This window comes from Ceratotherium simum, chromosome 30 (genome assembly GCF_057802395.1).
Source record: "Ceratotherium simum simum isolate JZ-2026a chromosome 30, ASM5780239v1, whole genome shotgun sequence".
NCBI lineage: Eukaryota > Metazoa > Chordata > Mammalia > Perissodactyla > Rhinocerotidae > Ceratotherium > Ceratotherium simum.
This window is the reverse complement of record NC_141929.1, coordinates 38357134-38379870: the sequence shown is the minus strand read 5'-3', so window position 1 is coordinate 38379870 and position 22737 is coordinate 38357134. Positions and strand designations below refer to the sequence as shown.

General features: G+C 38.3%; 1 protein-coding gene across 2 annotated transcripts in view; it reads right to left on the bottom strand.

Annotated features, from left to right (window-relative positions):
• Positions 1–9054: 9054 nt before the first annotated feature.
• SHCBP1 (SHC binding and spindle associated 1) overlaps positions 9055–22737 on the bottom strand; it is a 28676-nt gene continuing 14993 nt past the window's right edge. Inside the window, exons 9-13 of one of the 2 annotated variants that reach the window (XM_004443432.3) lie at positions 20567–20698; positions 19785–19903; positions 12163–12249; positions 11461–11602; positions 9055–10740 (exon numbers count right to left, since the gene is read on the bottom strand). In XM_004443432.3, the coding sequence (XP_004443489.1) occupies positions 10415–10740; positions 11461–11602; positions 12163–12249; positions 19785–19903; positions 20567–20698 (806 nt within the window). In that variant the 3' untranslated portion in view covers positions 9055–10414. The remainder of the gene's footprint in view (positions 10741–11460; positions 11603–12162; positions 12250–19784; positions 19904–20566; positions 20699–22737) is intronic. The other variant, XM_087420329.1, reaches the window with a different exon arrangement.

The following is a 22737-nucleotide window of genomic DNA, read 5'->3' as shown; positions in this document are numbered from 1 at the left end:
ACCCAGCAGTGGAATAGCTGGATCATATGGTAGTTCTATCCTTGATTTTTTGAGGAATCTCCATACTGTTTTCCATAGAGGCTGGACCAGTTTGCACTCCCACCAGCAGTGTATGAGAGTTCAAGGTTGGGTTTTTTTAAATGCACCAAATGATTCTAATTGCAGCCAAGTGCTGAGAAACACTGTCTAATACTCTAGCCTTGTGTCATTTTCTAAAGCTGGCATGGAAAAGGAGCATGAAGGAGCTGAGATAAAGCCCATGCACGCTTGGTCTCTAGAAATGGCTAGGGCAATAACAGGAGACTCAGACTCACATGCATTCACAACCAGCCCCATGAGTGAGAAACCTAGAATAATTCCCCCTTCATGTTCTATGAAATTATCCTTAGAATCTCTAGAAGCAAAGTGCTAGATAAACATAAGATATTCATACATTTCCATGATCTCTAAAATAGTATCTTCTGAGAGCCTCCTATGCTCCTGCCATTTTCCACATCATTAACATCTTCAAAAATGGATGCAGAAGGACCTGATCTCTTTCCTCAAGCTCCTAGGTGCTGTAACACATGCTACAGAAAAATACTTGTAGATCAACATTGCTATCTTGGGGGAAATGATTTCACTTTGCTATTGCTTTCATATTCCCAGGTTTTTCCATATGACATTCTGCAGTTAATTTCTTTTCTTTTCTTTCTTTCTTTTTTTTTTTTTGTGAGGAAGATCAGCCCTGAGCTAACATCCATGCTAATCCTCCTCTTTTTTTTGCTGAGGAAGACCAGCTCTGAGCTAACGTTGATTACCAATCCTCCTCCTTTTTTTCCCCCAAAACCCCAGTAGATAGTTGTATGTCATAGTTGCACATCCTTCTAGTTGCTGTATGTGGGACGCAGCCTCAGCATGGCCTGAGAAGCAGTGCGTCTGTGCACGCCCGGGATCCGAACCAGGGCCGCCAGTAGCGAGCGCACGCACTTAACCGCTAAGCCACCGGGCCAGCCCTCTGCAGTTAATTTCATAGTGTAGTCATTACCAGTTCATATCAGCCTCCCCTCCAGCAAAGCTTTAGGGGATAGTGTTCTACAGAGCAGACTTCCTCCTTGACCCCATAGCAGCACAACGCCCTCAGCAAATTAGTCATTACATTCCATGGCCAAGCAGAGCTGTCTCCTGTCAATTGCTAAAAAGCAAATTACCGTCTGGACATACACATTTCACACTGATTAAAAAAAGAATTACAGGGACCGGCCCAGTGGCGCAAGCGGTTAAGAGCGTGAGCTCCGCCGCGGAGGCCCCGGGTTCACTGGTTCGGATCCCAGGCGCGCACCGATGCACCGCTTGGCAAGCCATGCTGTGGCGGTGTCCCATGTAAAGTGGAGGAAGATGGGCATGGATGTTAGCCCAGGGCCAGTCTTCCTCCGCAAAAAGAGGAGGATTGGCAGATGTTAGCTCAGGGCCGATCTTCCTCACACACACACACACACACACACAAAATTACAACCGTTGATTCTGCTTTATAAATTAAGGGACAACATCTGTGTAATATGGAATTACAGAGACTTGGCTTAACAAAAGTGTTATATAAAAGAACGGAAACTCGGATTTGGAGGAAAACTCTGACCAAGACAATGTGACTTTCCAAAAACAAGGAGTATGAAATATTTGCCTTTATAAGCCTGTAAGATTGAAAGAACCCAGGCAACCACTAACTCTAACCTAGTATCAATATTACGTTGAAAAGCCAAAATGTTAATTTCCTCCAGCACCAAAGAGGATCTGTCTCACTAGCAAATTTTAAATATAAACACCAAGTCAAAAATAATTCCTCAGTGACTCTGAGCATTGTACCAATGGCGACAGATCTGAAATGCGTTTTAGAAGCAATGAGGGAATTAAAGAGATTTCTAGTGCTGTAAAGCTTCATATTACTTTAGAAAGTGTTCAACTTGCTCGTCTTCCTCGCAGCCTACTTGGCACCTTGTAAGCACTGAAGAAAAGCTGAGCACAGGAGCACCTGAAGAATGCACCGAAAGCTGCATCAATGACAGTAGGCCTAACCCTTCAGAAAGCTCTCGAGATCTAAACTAAGACAGTACATGAGCTCCCACGAGCCTTGACGGAAAGCACCATCAGCTATCATCAGAGAGCTGCCTCTCGCTCCAGGGCCAACTATACATTAGGGATACTTGATTCTATAAGAACATTCACAAGTAACTGCAATGTATGATGCTTCCCATGAAGATAATGCAAAGATTTTAATTAGTTTTTAATTGCTTGCTAAATTGGTCTGATTTTGTTCAAAATGGGCTTTAAAGAGCTACACACCAAGATTATTTCCAATATTTCAGGGAGAAAGTTGTCAGCCCGCCTGGCCTGAAAGTAGTAAACTCCAGAGGCATCCATGCATGGTGAGCTCACACGTGCTGCTTAGTGAGGTAGGATTTTACCTGCCCACCAGCCTTGATCTCACCCACACAAATAGGTCTGAATGCAGAAAACTCTTAATTTGGGATGTAAGTAAACCAAATTAGGGTTGACTGCAATTCTGGAATGTGACTGTGTTCATCTTAAAGTTAATGCCCTGTGGCCACCTCACCCATACTCCCCTTTATTTAATGTTCCAAAAATGTTTTTGTGGTCAAATACCAACCATTCTAGTAAAGATTTCAACGGAAATGAGCTACAGAAACTCATAAGTTTGACCTAGTTACCCACGGGTGGCTAATGTTGAGTATCCAACTTCCTTGGGAAATGGTTCCAACCTGGAGGACTCAAGAAGACTTCCACATTTAGCCAAGATTGAGTAACAAGTATCTTGCCTTAAATAACTAGAAAATTGGACAAAACCTATGAGACAATGGTTTTCCAGACACCGGACAACAGGCAGCACAGGACTGCGATACCTGAGAAGAGAAACACAAGAGGGGAGCTCTACAATTACACCAGCTGAGGCAGTTTCCAGGCCTCAGTACAGGGAAGGGAAACAGAGCCCAGTCGATTCACTAAGGGAAGGAAAGAGAAATCAGAGTTTAGAGGCCAAGGCACCCAGAATTTGCAACGCAGAATACTAGAGGAGGGAAATGCACAGACAGAGAGCTCCAGAAACCTGCAGTGGGGCCCCTTGGATATTGGTTGAGTACCAACCTGCATATGTGTGAGAAGAAACTACCCAAGGCTGAGGAAGTGCCCACCAGAAAAGAATAAGCAGAAAAAATTTCACTCCTACTAGCCAGGGTGAAAAGACCTCAAAATATATGTGGCACCAGACAGAATTCTAAAACAAAGGAGAGGAGGGGGGTAAATTAGCCCTAGACTAAAAGCTGCTCTGGATCTGCCCAAAGAAAGCTTAAAAGCGCACATTGAAAGGATCCAACTGATTCCAAATAATTGCATTCCAGAAAAAAGCCAAAACTACTTAAAGGAATAAAACGACGTACAGCAGTAAAATAAAATTCATTAATGTCCAGCACCAATCAGAAATAAGCAGACAGCAAAGAAACAGGAAAATATGACCCATAACCAAGAGAAAAATCCATCAATAAAAACAGACCTAGAAGCAACAGATGATAAAGCTAGCAAAAAAGAATAGTAAAATAGCTATTATAAATATGCTCTATATGTTCAAGAAAGTAGAGGAAAATATGATCATGATGAAGAGAGAAAGGAAAAATTAAAAAGAGTCCCCCCAAAAAACCCTCTTGGGATAAAAAAATATATCTGAAATGAAAAATTCACGGGATGAGATTAACAGCAGTTTAAACAGTGCAGAAGAAAAGATTAGTAAACTTGAAGACATAGCAATAGAAACTATCCAAAAGGAAACACAAAAAGAAAAGAAAGACAGAAAAATGAATAAACCATCAGTGACCTGTGGGACAAAATAAAACAGCATAATATGCATGTAATTAGTCAAGGAAGGAGAGAGGAGAGAGAGGGTGGGACAGAAGAAATATCCGAAAACATAAACCCACACAGCGAAGTACAGCGAACTCCATACAGGGTCAACATAAAGAAGTCCACACAAAGATGCAGGACAACGAAATTGCTGACAGCAGGGTAAAAACAGCCAAGAGAAAAAGACACGACAGCATCTACTCGTCAGAAACTACGCAACCCAAATGACAGTGGGGCAACAGCTCTAAATACTGAAATAAACTGTCAATTTAAACCTCTCTAAGCACCAAAAGTCACTTGTCAAAACTGAAGACAAAATAAAGGCATTGTGAGACAAACGGAAGCTGGAAGAATGCGTTGTCAGCAGATCTGCACCAAAAGAAATGAGAGCAGGAGTTCCTCAGGTGGAAGACGATGCCAAATAGAAGCTTGTGTCTGAGCAAAAGAAGGAAGAACACCAGAAAGGGTATATATGTTAATAATATTGTAAAAACATATTTTTTATTCTTCTTGAAGGATAACAGTTTAAAGCAAAAATAACAGCAAAATATTAAGAGGCTTATAACATGTAAAATGTTTGACAACAATAACACAAAGGACAGAAGGGGAAATGGACCTCACTTATAACGTGATAAGATATATTACTTGAAGGTCGTATGTGTACACTGCAAACCCTAGAGGAGGGGTCAGCAAACTCAGGCCACAGGCCAGATCCAGCCTGCTGCCTATTTTTGTACACTTCAGAAGGCAAGGGTGGGTTTTACATTTTGGAGGGTGGTGGGTGGAAAGGAGATGCAAGACCATATATGTCATACAAGCCTAAAATATTTACCATCTGGTTCTTCACAGAAAAACTTGCTGAGCCCTGTCCTGGAGCAGGATTTCTCAACTTTGGCACAATTTGACATTTTGGGCCAAAATGTCATTCCATGATGAGGGTAATCCTGCACATTGTAAAGTATTTAGTAGCACCCTTGGCCTCTACCTAATAAATGCAGTTGGCACCCTACTCCCAGTTGTGACAACCAAAAATGTCTCCATACACTGGCAAATGTCCTTTTGGGGTGCAAGGAGGGCGTCAAACTTGCCTCTGGTTGAGAACTATTGCCCTAGAGCACACACACAAAAAAGTATAGCTAATAAGTCAATAATAGAGATAAAATGAGTCCATTAAAAAAAAAATTTAAACCTCAATCCAAAAGAAGGCAGGAAAAGAGAAAAACGATTTTTCAGATAAGACATGAAAAGCAGAAACCGTAAAAGAAAATATTGATAAACTGGATTTGACCAAAATTTAAACTTCTGCCTCTCAAATGATACTGTTAAGAAAATGAAAAGCCAAGCCATAGACAGAAAGAAAATATTTGCAAAACATAAATTTGATTAAAAACCTGTATCAAGAATTAAAACCAAAACCCAAAAACCTTACAACTCAGTAAGACAAACAACCTGATTTGGGGGCAAAAATTGACAAAAGATTTGAATAGACTTCACCAGATATAGAAATGGCAAATAAGCATATGAAAAGATGCTAAATATCATTAATCATATGGAAAAATGCAAATTAAAACCACAATGAGCTATCACCATCACACCCAGTAAAATACTTAAAATTCAAAAGACTGACACTATCAAGTGTTGACAAGGATGTAGAACAACAGAACTCTCCTCCACTGCTGGTAGGAAAGCCCAATGGGATAGCTGCTTTGGAAAATAATTTGTAACTCATAATAAAGTAAAATGTGCACTTACCATACAGCCCACAATCCCACTCACAGCTATTTACTCCCAGAGAAATGAAAACATATGTTTAAAGACTTTTACCCAAATGTTCTTATCAACTTTATCCATAATAACCAAACACTACAAACAACGGATGTGGCCCATCAACTGGTGAATGAATAGACAATACTCAATACCCACACAATGGAAAACTACTCAGCAATAAACAGAAACAAACCCCTGACACACAAAACAACATAGATGTATGTTGAGAGCATTATGCTCAGCTTCAGAAGGTGGACACAAAAGACTACACACTGAGTCATTCTTTTTACATGCAATTCTAAAAAAGCCAAACCTCTGGTGACAGAAAGCAGATCAGTGGGTTTGCCAGGGTCCAAGGGTGGGGGAAGGGGATTGACTGCAGGGGAAAATGAGGGAACTTTTAGAGATGATGGAGACATTTACTATTGTGATTGTGGTGGTGGTTACACAACTAGATATATTTGTCGAGACTCAGAGAACTGTATACTTGAAATTGATGATTTTTTATTGTATCAAAAAAGCTGATTAAAAAAACAAAAGCTCAATAGCCAAGAAGGTTTTGAAAAATAAGAATGGAGTGAGAGTGAGACTATGTTTTCCTCAAGTCATTTCTAGGAAAACAGCCTGCTACATGCAGGATGGCTGGGAAACCTGATGCTTCTGGTCAAATCTGATTTGGATCCTTGTAACAGAATATATATTGGGCTGGAGGTTATTAGCCAGTAGTATTTAAGCCAGAGGGTCAACAGTGGGCAAACATGGGAATTTAGTAAGATATCAAGTAAGTGGAGAAGGAATGAACTAGTCAATAGACAGTATCAAGAGAACTCACTAACCATTTAGAGAAAAAGAGTTCTACATCATACATATACAAAACTAAATTACAGATGGATTAGAAATGTAAATTTAAACAAGATTATAAAAGTACCAGAAGATAATATAAAATATTTTATAATCTTGTAATAGGCAAGCCCTATGTAAACAAGTCACAAGACGCAGAAGAGCAGATTTGACTAGAATTAAAACTTAAAACTTAAGTAAAACAAAATACCATAATCAAAGCTCAGATAGGTCAAGAGAATATTTTATATGTGTATATGTGTACTATATATACTTATAAGTAAATATACTCGTACTATATAAACATAAGTATACTTACATATAATATATACACATAAATACACACACACACTTGAAATATTAAAGAATTAAAAGCCATACTATATAAAACTCTTATAAAGCAATAACAAAGTCAAACTACCGAATAGAACAGTAGGCGAAAGATATGAATAGGCAATATTCAGAAAAACATACGAAAATAATTAATGATAAAATATCAAATCAAATAGACACAAGTCAAAACGACCTGTTCACTCATCAGGTAAGCATTTTTTTAAATGGCAATATTTGTTGTCATCAGAGTGTGGCAAACTGTCACTCCCGTACGCTATTGGTAGCAGTGTAAAGCAGTGCTCATTCTCTTAGAGGGCAGTCTGGCAATCACTATCAAAATTTAAATCCACAACCCTCAACCCAAAAAGTCTTCATCCAATAATCTAACCATGGAAAATCTTAGAGAAGTCACAAACATTGCATTAAACATCCTTTTATGTGTATCTATTTGTAGTAATGAAAAACTGGAAACCTGAATACCCATCAATACAGGAGAGTAGGTTAAGTTATAACTAATCTGTCTCTAGCAGACATCTGTTTTTGCCTGCAAAGCAGCCCTTCCATCTTCTTCTAGGAACAGAAGCCCCTTTCCTCTAGAAATGTTCTTCCACCACCTGGAGAGCGAGTCAATCACAAGGCTCCACCCCTCTCCACGAGGCTGGAAACGCGATTCAGGGGGAACAAGTGACACCCCTCCTGAGGTCCATAGTGACAGGTCAGAGGACAAGTGCAGAAGACAGGCAGAGCCAACCAGAGGCTAGAAGGTCTCTCTCCCTCTGGGACCATGAAAACTGGGACTGCTGAGGGCCATCTTTGCCACCACGTGGAAAAAGCCAACCTGAGGATGAAGCCAGCACCAGGAAAGGCAGGACTAAGAGGAGGGATCAGCTCCAGTCTTCAGATCTCCTGTTTCCCTCATAACCCTGGCTGGGTCAGTTCTTTATCACTTACTCATGACAGAATTCTGACAATGGAGTATCACACAGTCATCAAAAAGAATGAGGTGGATCTGTATGCACAGAGATTTCTACAATATGTTAAGGGAAAATAGAAAAAGTGATTTTCAGAGCATTATTATACTATGCCTTTGTTTTTAAAGGATACATATTTTTCTATTAATGGCGAGAACTGAGAAAAGAGGAGACTGTTCACTTGAACACATAAGACCTCAAAATTTATATAAATATACATAATTTTTTTTTTTTCTTAAAGATTTTATTTATTCAGTTTTTCCCCCCAAAGCCCCAGTAGATAGTTGCATGTCATAGGTTCACATCCTTCTAGTTGCTGTACGTGGGACTCGGCCTCACGTTGGACGGAGAAGTGGTGCCTCGGGGCGCTCCCGGGATCCGAACCCGGGCCGCCAGCATCAGAGCGCGCGCACTTAACCGCTAAGCCACGGAGTCGGCCCAAATATACATAATTTTTTAATCACAATAAAATGTTATAAAATTAAATGCTATGCTTAAAATTTACATCAAGGTCTAATTATCAATTTTATCTCATCTTAATTTCCATAAATGCCTGTGGAATTTTTTTCCTAGAAAGGAATAGAAATAATAACAGGGTTAAGTGGGATTCCTCCTAGGTGCTCATCAGAGTTTTACATATGTTTCTTCTTCAATCTCCCTCTGAAGAGCCAAATCTAGAAAGTGGATATTCTAGAAAAGTGGGGTGTATACTCTTTAGATCAAGTGACCTCTGGCTGAATGAAAATACATTCATTTATCTGTGGCACAGTAACAGAATGAGAAACTGAGGGAGATACTTCTAGAGAACCTCAAATAAAGAAAATACTCAAATCAAGGTACAGAACTTTGCTACCTGCCACAAATTCAAGGTCACACTAAGGGCAGACCATAAGGACAGGGCATATGGTAATTCAATCCACACAGCAGACAGCCTTCTTTTCACCTCCAATGTCACAATCCACGCCCCTCCGGGCTCTCTCTATACTCCCTGTACGTCATCTGAGACGCTCAACTCTTCACGACTGAGGCAAGATGTACTCTATGTAACTTCAGGAAGAATACATTAGGCCTATTCACTAATAATTTATCACATGAATAAAAATTAATAAAAGCCTAGACTTAAACAAACATAGAAATGAAATCTGAAAAACGATCATGCTATAAAAAGCAACAAAGAAGGTATTGACTAGCTACTTGTCATTCTTTTGACACTCTAGTAAGTTACATGAGAATATACAAAATCTAAGCTCCAAGATACAGTGGAAATTCAATTGGAAAACCAATTTTATTTATTTTTTATTTATTGATGTTTTAATAGTTTTTAACATTGTGAAATTTTGGGTTGTACATTTTTGTTTGTCCATCACCATATATATGACCCCCTTCACCCCTTGTGTCCACCCCCCACCCAATTTTATTTTTTTTTAAGTTGAATAAATGGTTTTTAAATCAGTATTTGGCACAAGTTGATGCAGAATTAATTAGCATTACTTTTGCAACAGGATTAAAGAGTAAAAGAAAAATGCCTTTCAATGGCCAAACAAAAAAGCTAAGATAAATCTTTTCACATTTAGTAGCATATGAAAAGGAAGAACTATAATTTATTCAAATTTAAGATACAAACAATCACAGTGAGGAAAAAAATTAAGACTCTTTCTGAAACACTAAAAAGACATCAAAATGTTGTGTTTACCTCAAAGGATCACATATGCTAAGCGGCATGATGGCCCACAAGGCGTTTGGAAAAACACAAGATTCAATTTATTATTTCATCATTGTAATTTTAATCAGTTAGCATATTAATATCACATACACTTTTTTAATATAAATATTTTTAAAACCTGTGTTTTACGATATCAAGAACACAGAGATGATATAGGTTATATAGGTAGTCATTTTGACTGTGTACGAAATGTGATCAGAATACTGTTATGGTAAAAGAAAAGCCCCTTCTTTTTAATCATTTGTATTCAGGAACAGTGAGAATGCTCTATGTGCACTGGCTCTGAAGATCACATGTCACTTCTGTCAAACCTGCTGTGCTGTGTTACTGTTTTGACGATTACACAGCTCAACATAAAAATGCATCCCACTCGATTCTCAGTAAGTCTGATGAGGCAGATAACCTCCCAGTCATAGAAGCTTTTACTTTAAGACAAGCATTATGCAAATACAGCATGGAAATCAGACTTGCTGTAATTGGGGTAAAAAGACAACTGTAAGAACCCTGTATTTCTGACACTGTTGCATTTTTGTGCACTCATCTTGCATTTCCTGCCCTTCTTCCTCCTCTCTGAAGTGCTAGATTAAAGTGTATTTACACTAGAAAGTTACTAATAGGCTTAATACAAGAGAACCATGTTTGAGAAAGCAAGACTTTCTGGAAAGAAACCTCCAATTATTTTCCATATTATACGTTTTCATGACCTTTCTTATAAAAAGGGAGTGTTTTATGTGCAACACCTGCAGATAGAAATAAATCCACATTTCACTCAAACCCAATCAAATATATCAAATATAAAATACACACATGAAGCGAACTATGACAGCAGCAATGATTCTTGGGGCAGCATACGCAAAATCCAGCATTTAGCCATCTACTTGTAGCATACTGGTCAGAAAAGAAATGTGCCAAAACTCCCTTTCCCATTCCACTTGAATTGGTTCCCCACAATCGAAACAAACATCTCCTGTGACATTAAGTTGTCATCAGCTTGTGTGATCCCCAGCTCACTCAACCTTTTCTTCTTCATCTGGCCTTTTTGCGTGGAGGCAGCGACCAGTTCATTTACAATTTCACAATTGCCTTCGACTTGCTCGGAAAGGTCAGATCTTGCGTAAAGCTCCATTCTACCAGTTGCACACTGAATCAGCTCTTCCAGATCCACTCTTTCAGCTGCATCGGCCTCTCCACTTGTCTGAATTTTAAGTGCTCTATTTTCTGCAGAAACAAACAAATTATAACAAATAAAGTTAAATACAAAAACTAATCCAACTAAAACATATATATTTCTATAGTCTATTAGAGCTTTCAAGTTTTTTCTGCTAAGGATTCCTGAAGGACGACAAGGACCACTCACCATCCTTTAAACTGTCCTCACACATGCCCATGCCTAATGCTTCTCTGTGACTGAGATTTCATAGTGATTCGGGGCATGGCTTCAAATTCATGAATTTCCCAGAGTTAGCTCAGCTTTGCTGTCAAGAAAGACAGTTGACAGGGAGGCATTTACTTCTACCAAAAATAAATAGAGGCCAACTCCACGATCCCCTCCAGTAAATGAGCCTGCAACCCGGCACACTCCTTTCTCTGCCTCCAGCCTTAACAAATGCCAGCAGGAGCCACCCCTGCTATCATATGCCCATCCTTAATCTACAATTTTATAGAAAGCCACGCATGATAAGAAGGGAATTGCAGGACCATGAAACCATACATCAAGGTTTGAATGAATAATTGAACTAGTTGAGCTTGAAAATTTTTTTCACCCTGAGATTCTATAATGTTATAGCTTTACCAAGCTTCCCCATCTCCATGCCCCTGTATGCCAGTTATCTTTTTTAAGGAGGAGAGCAAGACTCAGATTTTTAATCAGAGTTTAATGCTGAAATAAAGTAAATTAGACCTGGTTTTTATTTTTAAAAATTACTAAATATACCATACCTTCAGTTTCATCTTGGGCACTTTCTTGCAGGTCAGAGAAAATTGTAGGTTTCACCAAGACGACACCATAACCTTCATTATTATGTATGACATTATTCACCATGGATATTCTTGGAATGTCATAATGCTCATCTAAGAAGTCCTGTGACATTGAAAGCAGATGTTTTAAGGAACTGCCACAGTCAACACTGCCTGCTTTGAAACCTTCTCACTTTTCCAGGCTATTTTAAAAGTAACACAGAAAGCTATGCTGGCCGGCCCCGTGGCTTAGAGGTTAAGTGCGCGCGCTCCACTGCTGGCGGCCCGGGTTCGGATCCCGGGCGCACACCGAGGCACCCCTTCTCTGGCCATGCTGAGGCCGAGTACCACATACAGCAACTAGAAGGATGTGCAGCTATGACACACAACTATCTACTGGGGCTTTGGGGGGACAAAAATAAATAAAATCTTAAAAAAAAAAAAAAAAGAAAGCTATGCTTATCAATATGTGGTAGCACAGTCAGAGCTCTGAGTGACACAGCATTCCTCTGTCGTGTTTGCAAATCTATAGACAGCAAAGTATTCTCACAAGAGACTTTCAATCACCACCTATTGATACTATTAAAATAACAGAACCCAACATGGGAATTTAATAAAACATAATTATTTTTTAGGTGAAATCATTCTAACCCTTGGAAAGAGGGTGTTTCAGGAGGTGCTCACCTTAATGAGTATCCCTTCCTTGCAGTGATGGATCCCATTGTCACTCAGGGTGCACTTACTCCCAGGATATATCTCTATACCAGCACCCTACAAGTTACATTTTAAGGCAATGACAGTCAGTTTTTAAAAGGCAGGACTATAAGAGGTTTATTACAATCACTTCTTAGACTTTAACAGCACAAATATAGTGTTTTATAGAAAGTTTTATTAGGTATTTCTAATCAACATTTCCATTTGCTCCATTTCTAGCAAATTGTCTACCATTTATCACTTTCAAAAACCACACACACACACACACACACACACACACACTACACTGGGTAGGAGTATCAGCACTTGATTGCTGTTCCACTCTCTTTTATTCTGGACAAATCAGTTTTCTAATTCTGTCGGAAAAAAACCAAGTCATTTAACAATTTCAGTGAAAGATGCACATATTCAAAACGACTATCTTCTCAGAGATATTCAATTAGTTAGAGGACAGTATTTGAGTCTAGTAAAATATTGTAATTTGAGGATAGAAATAAGACCCTATATTTTTAAAAACACACCACTCTTTTTTTTTTATAATTTTATTTATTTTTTTCCCCCAAAGCCCCAGTAGATAGTTGTATGTCATAGTTGCACATCCTTCTAGTTGCTGTATGTGGGACGCGGCCTCAGCATGGCTGGAGAAGCTGTGCGTCGGTGCGCGCCCGGGATCCGAACCCGGGCCGCCAGCAGCGGAGCGCGCGTACTTAACTGCTAGGCCACGGGGTCGGCCCAAAACACACTACTCTTAAAATATCCCAACCTAACTTAAAAGTCATGTCTATGAGGGCCGGCCCCGTGGCTTAGCGGTTAAGTGTCCGCGCTCCGCTGCTGGCGGCCCGAGTTCAGATCCCCGGGCGTGCACCAACACACCGCTTCTCCGGCCATGCTGAGGCCGTGTCCCACATACAGCAACTAGAAGGATGTGCAGCTATAACATACAACTATCTACCGGGGCTTTGGGGGGAAAAATAAATAAATAAAATCTTTAAAAAAAAAATAAAAGTCATGTCTATGAGTTAAACAATCAATGGTCTCTACTACTACACACATGTTAAAATTAGCAGCCAACTCAAGTGCCTCATGTACACAGAGTAACCAGAGAGATTCATGCTTGGCCCAATGCACCACCCTGTCCCTCAGCACCACATGGTACCAACAAAAAAGGAACAGTAACAGGAATAATTTATTTCCTGATACTATGCTAGGCACTTTGGGGAGTAAAAATGATTCACTCACACCTCTATAGTTATTTAAGAAATCATTTTTGGAATAATTGCACACACAATATCATAGATGAAGAAGAGTTGCTACCAACCACTTATGACACATCTACTGCACGTATGTTGTCTTTCTAGGAGTAGCAGTGTACCATGAGAAAACATTCATCATTACTTCCCCCTTTGGGGATTACTAGAACATGTAGGGCTGAGTGGCCACTACGCACCAACCTAACTCTCCGTAGAGAAGTAAAAAGATCTGCTAATTGGGCCTTCAGCTAAGAGATTTTCAGTTTGGGGTTATGTACAAAAAAGATTTAGGGGGAAAACATTAAAAGTACAGGGCCGGCCCCGTGGCTTAGCGGTTAAGTGATCGCGCTCCGCTGCTGGCGGCCCGGCTTCGGATCCTGGGCGCGCACCGATGCACCGCTTCTCCGGCCATGCTGAGGCCGCGTCCCACATACAGCAACTAGAAGGATGTGCAGCTATGACATACAACTATCTACTGGGGCTTTGGGGGAAAAATAAATAAATAAATAAAATTATAAAAAAAATAAGACATTAAAAGTACATATACAACAAAATAGTTAAAATTAAATACCAAATTATCAGGAATCACATAGAACTTAAAAAGGAGACTAATTTAAGTCAGCAGCTGCCTAGCAAACCAAAACCAAGATGTCAGAGATGTTAGAATTAGTTGACAAATGATTTTAAAGCAGCCATGATAAAAATGCTTTAATAAGCAATTATGAACACATACTTAAAACAAATGAAAAATGAAAGTCTCGGCAAAGAAATAGAAGATAGAAAGAACCAAATGGAAATTTCAGAACTGAGAAATATAATAACTGAAATAAAAAGCTCAGTGGAGGGCCGGCCCCGTAGCTTAGCGGTTAAGTGCGCGCACTCCGCTGCTGGCGGCCCGGGTTCGGATCCTGGGTGCGCACCGACGCACCACTTCTCCGGTTATGCTGAGGCCGCGTCCTACATACAGCAACTAGAAGGATGTGCAGCTGTGACAGACAACTATCTACTGGGGCTTTGGGGGAGAAAAATAAATAAATAAAATCTTAAAAAAAAAAAAAAAAAAGCTCAGTGGACAGGCTCAACAGCAGAAGGGAAAGGACAGAGGAAAGAACCAGAAGACAGAACAGAAATGACTGAATCTGAACAAGAGAGAAATGCACTGAAAAAGAAAAGTGAGCAGAGCCTCAGGGACTTGTGGGACTACAAGAGAAGATCCAAAATTCATGTCATCAGAGTCCTAGAAGGAGAGGAGAAGGAAGATGAGGCTAAAAAAAAGAAAAAACCTCAAAGAAATAATGGCTAAAAACTCTCAAATTTGGCAAGAGACATAAACCTACAGATTCAAGAAGCTGAGAAAACCCCAAAGAGGATATACTTAAAGAAATCCATGCCAACATACATCATAATTAAACTTCTCAAAGCTTAAGACCAAAAAAAAAAAAAAAAAAAAAAAAACAAGAAAAAAAGAAACACATCTTGAAAGCAGCCAGAGAAAAACAATACCTTATCTATATGGGAAAAAATTCAAATGATAGAGGATTTCTCATCAGAAACCCTGGAGGCCAGAAGAAAGTGGCACAATATTGCTCAAGGGCTGAAAGAAAAGAACTGTCAACCTAGAATCCTATACCCAGTGAAAATAGCCTTCAGGTATAAAGAGGAAATCAAAATATTCTAAGATGAAGGAAAACAAAGAGAATTTGTCACCAGCAGACCTACCCCACCCTAAAAGAATGGCTAAAGGAAGTTCTCTAAACAAAAAAGAAACAATAAAAGGGAAAATCTTAGAACATCAGAAATGAAGAAAATATACAATATGCAAAAATATGAGTAAATACAATAGGCTCTCCTTCTCTTGAGTTTCTGCGTTATATTTGACATTTGAAACAAAACTCATAACACTGTCTATTGTGGTTCTAACTGTACATAGAGGAAATGTTAAAGACAATTATATTATAGATGGGAGACAGTAAAGAGATATTAAGGGAGGTAAAGTTTCTGTACTTGAATTGGTGAAATGACATCAGTAAACTGTGATAAGTTATGTAGATACAATGTAATACCTAGAGCACCACTTAAAAAGCTATATAAAGAGATACACTGAAAAACAAATGGATTTCTAAGAAATGTTCAGGTAACCCACAGGATGGCAGAAAAAAGAAAAGAGAGAAATGAAAAACAGAGAATAAAAAGAAAACAAAAAATAAAATGGCAGAATAAAGAATATCAATAATTACATTAAACGTAAATGGTCTAAATACACCAATTAAAAGACACAGGCTAGCAAAATGGATTAAAAAACAAGACCCAACTATATGCTGTCTACAACTCACTTCAAACAGAACAATAAAGGCAGGTTGAAAGTAAAAGGATGGAAAAAGATATATCATGCAAACATTAACCAAAGGAAAGCATGTATGACTATATTAATATCAGATAAAGTAGTCTTCAAAGCAAAGAAAATTACTAGATAGACAGTAACATTATATAATGATAAACAGGCTGACTCACCAAAAAGACATAGCAATCCTAAATGGGTATGCACCAAATAAGAGAACTGCAAAATATGTGTAGCAAAAACTAATAAGACTGAAAGGAGAAACAGACAAATCCACAATTATAGTTGGAGACTTCAACATCCATCTCTCAACAATTGATACAACTACATAGAAAGTCAGAGAGAATACAGAACTCAAAAACACCATCAACCAACCTGATCTACTTGAAATTTATAGAATACTCCACCCAATAACAGCAGAATACACATTCTTTTCAAGGGCCCATGGTACATATACCAAGATAGACCATATCCTAGGCCATAAAAACAATCTTCAACAAATTTAAAAGAATTGAAATCATACAGTGTTTTCTGACCACAATGAAATCAAACTAGAAGTCAGCAACAAAAGATCATAGTAAAACTCCAAACACTTGGAAACTAAACAACATACTTCTAAATACTGCATGGGTCAAAGAAGGAAAATACAACATACCAAAATTTGTGGAACACAGCTAAAGCAGCGCCAAGAGGGAAATTTATAACATTAAAAGTGTACATTAGAAACGAGGAAAAGTCTCAAATCAATAATCTAAGCTCTCACCTGTAAAACCTAGAAAAAGAGCAAAATAAACCCAAAGCAAACAGAAGGAAGAAAATAATAAAGACAAGAGAAGAAATAAATGAAAATAGAATAAAGAAAATCAATGAAACAAAGAGCTGGCACTTTGAAAAAAAAATCAATAAAATTGACAAGCATCTAGCAAGATTTGACAAAGAAACAAAAGAAAGACTACACAAACTACCAAAATCAAGAATTAATAGGAATATCACCACAGACTCTGCAGACATCAAAAGAATAAGGGAATGCCACAAACACCTCTATACACGTACATTTGGCAATTTAGAAGAAGAAATGGTCTACCTGCCTCCCCAGGCTGACATGAGGCCTAACAGGCTGGATGGGGAGTCGTGCATATCACCAACCCCGGTGCACCAGGAGCCATTGCTGCACCACAGTTTATTGGAACTCCTATCTAAATCTCATCAAGACGGGGTTGGCCTGGTGGTGTAGTGGCTAAGTTCGCGTGCTCCACTTCAGCAACTTGGGGTTCACGGGTTTGGATCCTGGGTGCGGACCTATGCATCACTTATCAAGCCATGCTGTGGCAGGTGTCCCACATATAAAGTAGAGGAAGATGGGCACAGATGTTAGCCCAGGGCCAATCTTCCTCAGCAAAAAGAGGAGGATTGGCAACGGATGTTAGCTCAGGGCTAATCTTCCTCACACACACACAAAAAAATCTCAGCAAGACTTTTTGTAGATACAGACAAGATTTTTCTAAAATTTATATTGAAAGGCAAAGGAACCAGAATAGCTGAAACAATTTTGAAAAAGATAAACAAAGTAGGAGGAATCACTCTACCAGATTTCAAGACTTAATACATAGCTACAGGTATTGGTGGAAGGATAAGTACACAGATCAGTGGAACAGAAAAGAGAACCCAGGGATGGATCCACACAAATATACCCAAATGATTTTTGACAAGGGTGCAAAACCAATTTATTAGAGGAAGGACAGCCTTTTTAAGAAATGGTGCAGTTGCAACTGGACATCCATAGGCAAATAAATGAACCTTAACCTAAAACTCACATTGTATACCAAAATTAACTCAAAAATGGATTATGATCTTAAATGTAAAATGTAAACTATAAAATTTTTAGGAAAAAAATAGGAGAAAATCTTTGAGATCTAGAGCTAGGTGGAGTTCTTACACTTAACACCAAAAGCACAACCCATAAAAGGAAAAAGTCTGATAAATTAAACTTCATTAAAATGTAAAGTTTTGCTCTGTAAGAGCCCATGTGAAGACAAAAAGATAAGCTACAGACTAGCATAAAATATCTGTAAACCACATTTCCAACAGAGGACTAGTATTTAGAATATAAAAAGAACTCTCAAAACTCTACAGTATAAAAGAACAAACAATCCAATTAGAAAATGAGCAAAAGTCATGAATAGACATTTCCCTGAAGAGGAGATATGGATGGCAGTTAAGCACACGAAAAAACGTTCAACATCATTAACCACTAGGGAAATGCAAGTTAAACACAGCTATCAGATGGCTAAAATTAAAAATAGTGCAAATACCAAATGCTGGTGAGGATATGAACAAACTAGATCACTCAAACACTGCTGGTGGGAACGTAAAATATACAACTAGTCTGGCAAACAGTTTGGCAGTTTCTTTCTTTCTTTTTTTTTTTTGTGAGGAAGATCAGCCCTGAGCTAACATCCAGTGCCAATCCTCCTCTTTTTGCTGAGGAAGAGTGGCCCTGAGCTAACATCTGTGCTCATCTTCCTCTACTTTATATGGGACCCCACCACAGCATGGCTTGACAAGCGGTGCGTTGGTGCACGCCTGGGATCCAAACCTGAGAACCCAGGGCCGTGGAAGCGTAGTGTGCGCACTTAACCGCTGGGCCACCAGGCCGGCCCCCAACAATTTCTCTAAAAAAAAAAAAAAAAAAAAAAGTAAACATGCAACTACCATATGACCCACAACTGTACTCCTGGGCATCTACCCCAGAGAAATGAAAACTGTTCACACAATAAGCTGTACACAAATGTTTACAGCAGCTTTATTTACAATAGCCAAAAACTGGAAACAACCCAGATGTCCCTCAACAGGTGAACAGTTAAACTGTGGAACAATCAACCATACATCAGAATACCACTCAGCAATAAAGAGGAACAACCGATTGGTGCATGCAACAACCTGGATGAAGCTCTAGAGAATTGAGCTGAGTGAAACAGCCAATCCCAAAAGGCTACATACTGTATGATTCTGCGTATGTTAACATTCTTGACCTGATGAAATAATAGAAATGGGGAACAGGCTAGGGTTTGCCAGCGATCAGGGAGGAAGTCGGAAGGAAAAGCAAGTGGATGTGGCTGTAAAAGGGCAACGTGAGTCATGGAAATATTCACGGGGACTGAATCAAGGTTCTCCTGGTTGTGACACTGTACTATAGTTTTGTAAGATGTTACAATTAGGGGAAACTGGTAAAGGGTATACATACAGGATATTTCTGTATTATTTCTTACAACAGCCTGTGAATCTACAATTAAATAGTGTAACTTATTTACACTATAAAATATAAAGTATAATTTTAAAAAAAGCAACTGAGCTTCAATTGCTACAAAATCATTTACAAAGTTACAACTTTAAGGATCTAAATCTCTCTTACAGTTATCATCGAGAAACTGTGAGATCTATTATTTTTCTCCCTAATCTCTGTTTTGAAAATGCTAAATAATGGGCCGGCCCCGTGGCTTAGTGGTTAAGTGTGCGCACTCTGCTACTGGCAGCCCGGGATGGGATCCCGGGCGCGCGGACGCACCATTTCTCCGGCCATGCTGAGGCGGCGTCCCATATACAGCAACTAGAAGGATGTGCAACTACGACATACAACAATGTACTGGGGCTTTGGGGGCAACAAAAAAAAAAAAAAAAGGAGGAGGATTGGCAATAGATGTTAGCTCAGAGCCGGTCTTCCTCAGCAAAATGAGGAGGATTAGCATGGACGTTAGCTCAGGGCTGATCTTCCTCTCAAATAATAAATAAATAAATAAATAAATAAAACTGTTAAAAAAAAAAGAAAGAAAATGCTAAATAAGAAGAACTATACAATTGAGTCTGGCTGACTAGTACATATAAGTGTCTGAATTCTTGGAAGAAAGAGAACAGGAGTATGCATTTACATCTTGGTCCCACATTTTATTTACTTATTTAGAACTTAAACCTAAACTACTTCCCCAAAGGATAACAAATTATCATACCTTGGCACCATATAAATCCGAATTCTTCATTAAAAATTCTGCTGAGGTTCGTACTGTTACCCCTGTAGTTTCACACTGCAGTACACAGTTTTCCAACGTCGTCTTGCCATGGTGAATGACTATGATGAAAACACGCATTCCAATGCTTTAGGAAGTAATGTATCTTTTCCAACATTAGAAATGGCCTAGAGCTGACATTAGACAAAGTCTAAATATTTCTCAATAGCTATCATTTAAACTTTGTTACTGGAATTACAAATTCATAATTTACAAAATAATGACTATTTTGAGTTATTTTCTAAAATCTAAAAGCAGCATTCTTAAAAAAGAATGACTTGACCTCAGAAATGCAAAATCAAGTTAAAAGGCACTTTTCATTACAAAAAAAGTATCAGAAAGTAACTTTCATGAATATTCTGAAAGGGAGAAGAAAAGGAGACCCAATTCAAGAAAGGGGACGCAGATCCTAGGAACAAACAATAGGGCAACATGAAGACAGACGGTGTGAGCCTAGGGCTAAAGTGAGCACCAAGAACACAGGCCACAGTGCTGGAATGCTTCAAAGGAGAAAAATCATCACACAGAAACCAAATTATAAGAATAGGCTGAACTCTTTTTCACTTTAGAGTAAGCCTCCTAAGTCATCATGCTTTGTACATAAATAATTAATCAGCCTTTCACATACTCGAGAGTGGTATTTTATTAAACTGTATCTTCCAGGGAAAATAAAGTTTTCCTTCAAAGCCTGGAACAAATAACACACGAAATATTCAGACACTTACTTAAGATTCCTTCTACAGCATCATGCTGAACAAATTTTATGCTTGAGATTTTAATATCTGCACCCGTACAATCCACAAAAGTGTCTCCTTTGCCCCTCTTCTCTATCACAATATCATCTGGTAGACCATATCCTAAGGAAGAGAGCAAGAACACTTAAGATGGGTGAGGGGAAATGTCCAAACACAAAATTGCTATGATATATTTCTCTATTTTAAATGATCCAAATGGTATTTGAGACCAGTCAACCCAGTTGTATGTACATAAAATCTAATTGTCTCCTCACATATCTTGTTTAATTTAAACCAGCTATACAATTTTTAATAACAACTCAATTTGCCCCCATATCAGGAAAACTACCCTATCAATCATCTCAGACCAGCTCAGCACTAAATTCACTTACAAAACTGCTTTAAAAAAAATAATCCTAAGTACTCACAGCTGAGTCAAAGGGCTTTAAAGCATTTAGCCCTCATAAGCCTTTTTTCCAACTGTAAGATTCTATTTTTCTAATATAAATTAGGTTTGAAAAAGCCTAAGCATTTCTCAAGATTTTCTAATTTTAAAATTCTCTTAAACAGATTGACTTAAAATCTGACAAATTGTCTTTAAACAGTTTTAGCTTTTGGAAAAATAGGTCTACTTGGCTAACCAAGAAACAACATTGGATCTCTACAAATCTTAATCAAACTAATAATGCAGGCCAGACCTCTGAATGGGCTTACAAAAAATTGGAGCACCAGAAAACTAGAGAATTTGCCTGACTTGCATCATAAAACAGAACCACATAGACAGAGCTGTAAGAAATAATTCTCACTGTTTAAAATGAGTTGCTGCTTGAGTAAATAAAAGCAGTAACTACATTAAAGAGGCAAAGCCACCAAGGTTTCCTATATGTGAAGAGTGCAGACAAGCCTTCGGGGCACTAGAGAACGCAAGAGGGCTCCAGACCTGGGGATGCTGCCAGTGAGGAACCCAGATGACTGGATTATGAGTCATTTTTTTTTCTGATTCTTTTTATGTGTCTGCCTGTATTTTGCACATTTTCTACAATAACCATTGTTTTTTATCATCAGAAAAAGAAAACATATAAAAATAATCGCCACATTAAGGAAAAAACAGATTATTACATAAACAAGTTATGTATTCTTAGCAGTTTAAAACATAAAACCACCACCTAAGTGAATGGATGTTCTAAACAAGAAAGAAAAACCCTACTATAAGTACTGTTAATACCCTACACATAGTAGGTACTCAGTGTATATCTCTTATTCTAAGTGTTAGCTATAGATCAGATAAGCTAGCAGATAAGCTTGATCTTACTCAGGAACAAGTACTCCATATATTCACTCTAGAGATACCATCTGATTCCCCAAATTCTCAGAAATACCCTCTATTAGTAAATTTACAGTCATTTTTACACTTAACTATCAGAATTCTACATGGTTAGTTATGACATTTTGGCAATTACATTATAATTTCCTCACCAATCTAGGAAGAACTCTTACCCACCATACAATCTATAATATTAATGCTACTTTCACCACGCCAAAAAATAAAGTGTTTTTATTGCAATGATTTATCCTACAAATGTGTTATTTATACACATACATCTATTATATATCAAATATTAGAGAAGAGAAAGAACAAAAATTACACACATAAAACAAAAAAGGGGTGAGGTGATGTACTAGTGAACAGCAGGAAATTAAACTCCCAGCCGTGCTTCCGTTAAGAAGTTCTGACAAGATAAAGAACATAGCTTAAGCAGTTTGTGAACAGCTGCACAAGTCCTAAAATGGTATATGATTTTTTGCTTTATTGCTAACTTGAAGATCTTTTGGTAAATAGCTGAGCAGGTGCATCTATGTTTGATACGTTACGGAAATATACAGGACCAAGATGAATGATTGAAAAGTAACCTAAATTTAGGAATCACTCTAGATGTACAATAAGATTATAACTGCTAAAAAGTTCTTTTTAATAATCTTTCAATATGAAGATACAAAGTGTTGAATTTGTGACATTCAGCAAGCTTTTAAAGAAGTAAGATAAAGATTTTTGGTCCATTTTCAAGTTGGAGCTATACCTCACAAAAACATGCTAAATTTAAAACAAAAAGCCATGCACAACATATGCAAAATAAGGGTAAGCAACAAATAAAAAAATACTA